Source organism: Corvus brachyrhynchos, unplaced genomic scaffold (assembly GCF_000691975.1).
Source record: "Corvus brachyrhynchos isolate BGI_N302 unplaced genomic scaffold, ASM69197v1 scaffold229, whole genome shotgun sequence".
NCBI classification, from domain to species: domain Eukaryota; kingdom Metazoa; phylum Chordata; class Aves; order Passeriformes; family Corvidae; genus Corvus; species Corvus brachyrhynchos.
In genome coordinates, this window is record NW_008240042.1 from 3,014,471 (window position 1) to 3,018,215 (window position 3,745).

Here is a 3,745-nt window from a genome sequence, read left to right on the forward strand (position 1 = left end):
GGTCCGGAGAATAGATCCTGCCCATCCTGATAGTCCCCATCCGTTGAGGATGTTGCCGAGCCAGTCGCCAGTTTCTCTCCGAATCTGCGTCACCATGGCCTGTATCTTATCGATGGTCTTGTGGACGTTCTCCGCTCTTGATGTTAGGTTTAGGCAGCACAGCCCCTCAAACTCCTCACACCAGTGGTCATGGAGGAGGAGCAAGAAGTCAACTGCAGCCCTATTCTGCAGTGTGGCTTGTCTGGTTAATTCCTCGTCCTTTAGGAGGTCACTTAGGGTGCTTGAAGTAAGGTTTGCTTGTTTGACGACCCAACATTCTAAATGACCTAATTCCCCTAATGCTTTGGCTGCAGCCACCCACGGTAAAAGCACGGTGATTGCAACCCCTTTTGGTCTTGCCCAATGAACGACTTCCAAGTCACAATTTTGGTCCAAACCTGAAAGTTCGCGTTTCTGAACTGCCAATTCGGAAGTCCTATTTCTTTTTCTTTCCCAATCGTCAACTAAAGTTTGGTTGGGCATCAACAGCGTCAAGCGGCCTATGGTGCAAGGGCCTCCTAACAGGCGAGAGGGGATGCCTGCCCACGCCCTGTCGCCGCAGATGAGAAATATTCCCCTGGGTAACCCTCTCGGACGTGACCTATGGGGGTTCTCAGTGGTCACTTTGCTGATGGCCAGGCACCATTTGACTGCCTTATACTCTCAGTGACTTGGAGCGATGTTTCTAAAAGCCTCCCGATCCAGGGACAACCCGAATTGAAATTGGACACAGTAGTGAGCTGGATAGGATCCCAAGAGATCCAGCTCTTGGGGCTCACTACTGGTCTTCAGGAGCTGGGGCAGCCACTTCTCAAGGGGGTTATCGGTGTCTCGTTTCCCCCTGCGGTGCCAGCTGAATGGGGGCCATCTCCAATAGGGTACCCGGGGACGGTGCAGGTTGACAGGCGGTTTGACAACAGAGGCCTTACCCGTTTCTGGTGATTTTGTGGTTTGGGCAGGTGTCGTCAAAGTCTGCGTGGGCTTGAGCTTTTCAAAGAGAGAAGTAAACTCCTCTTGCTCAAGAGGGATCCCCACCAGACATGTGGCCATAGGATTTCGGGCCGCGGCTGTGGACAAACATATGTGGTCCTGGCCCATTGTTTGCGCCAGGACCGACCATACGTTTGCTGCCGGCTGGGGAACTATCCACGGCAACACAGGCCATGGGAGCAGCTGCAGGATGATGAGGAGCTGCAGATTTCTGGCGACGGCTCGGATGGGCGAAGCAGGACCCATCTCCGTAGTCTCAATTAAAACGAAACTCATAAAGACCAACATTAACATTGGGAAAACACCTGGGGGAGGGACTTGGGGTCCAAGGGACATAAGGTTAACCCACCCCGGTTTTAGGGGGTGCTTGACTCCTTCTTCCGGCGGGCTGGGGAATACATGGGTTCACCCATTTTGATGGGATCCACCTAGGGCCCTCGGGGGTGGATATGCACGCATATCCCTTCCCCCAGGTAACCAGCTCGTGAGGGCCTTGTATTTCCCGAGTCTCCGGGTCTTTGATTAACACCGGGGGCCTTTCTTTCATCTGCAACCGCTGAGACTGCCCGAAGTGCCGCACAATCGGTGGGTTCAGGTTCTCAAAGGCACAATTGAGAAAGTTAAGCATGAATAATGCCTTTGAGAGTCTGACAACCGGGAATTCTAATTTTTCCGGGGACCTCTGGCGTTGCAACGTTCTTTTGATGTTCTGGTGAGCCCTCTCTACAATGGCTTGGCCTGTGGGGGAATAGGGGATGCCCGTCTTATGTTCTATTCCCCATTGCTGCAGGAAGCCCCTGAACTCCTTGGATGAATACACAGGGCCATTATCTGTTTTGATAACTTTGGGGATGCCCAGGGTAGCGAATGCCTGCACTAGGTGCCTTTTAACATCCCCAGCCCTTTCTCCTGTGTGGGCAGAGGCAAAGACGGCTCCAGAGAAGGTGTCCACTGACACATGTACATACTTCATTCTGCCGAATGAAGCGACATGTGTCACGTCCATCTGCCACACCTCGCAACTACTGAGTCCACGGGGGTTTGCGCCGGTGCCAATGGTGGGAAGAGCCAATTGATGACATTCAGGACATGTGGCCACGATTGCTCTGGCCTGGTCATGTTTCAGATTGAACTGCCGGACCAGGGCAGGCGCGTTTTGATGGAACAGCCGATGGCTAATTTTGGCCTGCTCAAATACATACAGGATCAGGGCCATCACGGCTGGCGCAGCGAGGGCATCTGCCCTCCTGTTGCCCTCCGCGATGAACCCGGGCAGATCCGTGTGTGACCTGACGTGCATCACATAAAATGGTTGCTCTCGGTGGGAGACTAGGTTAACCAATTTCGAGAGCAACTCATATAAGGCCGTGTTGGAGACCTCTTGCAATATGGCATGTTCAGCTCTGGAGACTACCCCTGCAACATACACAGAGTCGGTTACTAAATTTGGGGTTCGGGAAACCTTTCAAAAGCCCTGACGACTGCGTCTAGCTCAGCAACTTGAGGTGATCCTTCTACCTCCTTAATGTCTGCCTCCCACTGCTGAGTTTGGGGGTCTTTCCAAGTCATAACTGACTTGTAGGGCGCCCCAGACGCGTCAGTAAAAACGGTCAAGGCCTTTAAAGGTTCCTTGCTCCGAACACTTTTTGTATTTAATTCAAATTGAACTTCCGAATTGAAAATTTTGTGGGCCGGCCTATGTAAAGAAATTTGGCCTGTGTAACCCTCCAGAGCGAAGTGCAGAGCTTCACAATCTTGAAGCAAGCTCTCCAACATCGCCTTAGTAATTTGGCCCGTTTGCATCCTAACTGGCACGTGAATGCAGTCAAAGTCACGTCCCGATAGTTCCCTGATCCGGACTCTAGCTTTCCGGATCAGTTCAGCCATCAGCTCCTGTGGCCGCGTCATTCTTTTGGACCTGTTATGACTGAGAAAGACCCACTCTATTATCAAGAGAGGGTCCCTCCAGTCCTGGTCCTCTTTGCTCTTCTTTTTGTCTTCCCATTGGAAGACAACCCCGTGTAGGTGTGGCAGATTACCCAGGATGATGAACCTGAATGGCAAGTCAGGCCTGTACCTGCTTGCCTGCCTGATGGACATCAGGTGTTGCACCTTCTCCAAGGCTGTCCGTGCCTCCGGGGTAAGCGTCCGGGGAGAGCTAAGCTCCTCTCCCCCTTTCAATAAATCAAAAAGGGGGGCTAGGTCTTCGTTGGATAAACCCAGCCACGGCCTTACCCAATTTAGCGACCCACACAGTTGGTGGACATCTGCCAATGTCTTGATGTTCATTTGGATCGCCAATTTTTGCAGCACAACAGTCCGCTTGGTAATCTCTAGGCCAAGGTATTTCCAAGGTGGCATCCTTTGAATTTTTTTGTCCCGGAGCTCAAACCCTGCTGCAACCAATGCATTGATTGTCAGGTCAAGCACAGTTGCAAGCATGTCATCGTCGGGGGCACACACGAGAGGACATCATCCATATAGTGAAGGATGATGGCCTCTTTTGCGGCTGCGCATAGTGGGGCAAGCAAGGAAGAGACATACCACTGGCAGATGGTCGGGCTGTTCTTCATGCCTTGTGGAAACACCTTCCAATGATATCTCTTCCTCAGGGCTTCTCGGTTGATGACTGGAACCGAGAAGGTGAAATGTGGGGCATCGTCAGGATGCAGGGGAATTTGGAAGAAACAATCTTTGATATCAATCACGGCCAAAT

General features: G+C 52.0%; 2 protein-coding genes across 2 annotated transcripts; both read right to left on the reverse strand.

The window, feature by feature from the left end:
* Positions 1-1,347: 1,347 nt before the first annotated feature.
* Positions 1,348-2,355, reverse strand: LOC108449110 (endogenous retrovirus group K member 25 Pol protein-like). Its single transcript, XM_017744270.1, has one exon. The coding sequence runs from the start codon at positions 2,327-2,329 to the stop codon at positions 1,370-1,372; it is 960 nt and encodes a 319-aa protein (XP_017599759.1). The 5' UTR covers positions 2,330-2,355; the 3' UTR covers positions 1,348-1,369.
* A 90-nt stretch (positions 2,356-2,445) lies between these two features.
* Positions 2,446-3,489, reverse strand: LOC108449109 (endogenous retrovirus group K member 18 Pol protein-like). The gene has a single exon (XM_017744269.1). It carries the CDS (start codon positions 3,469-3,471, stop codon positions 2,470-2,472), a length of 1,002 nt encoding a protein of 333 aa, XP_017599758.1. The 5' UTR covers positions 3,472-3,489; the 3' UTR covers positions 2,446-2,469.
* Positions 3,490-3,745: the final 256 nt, after the last annotated feature.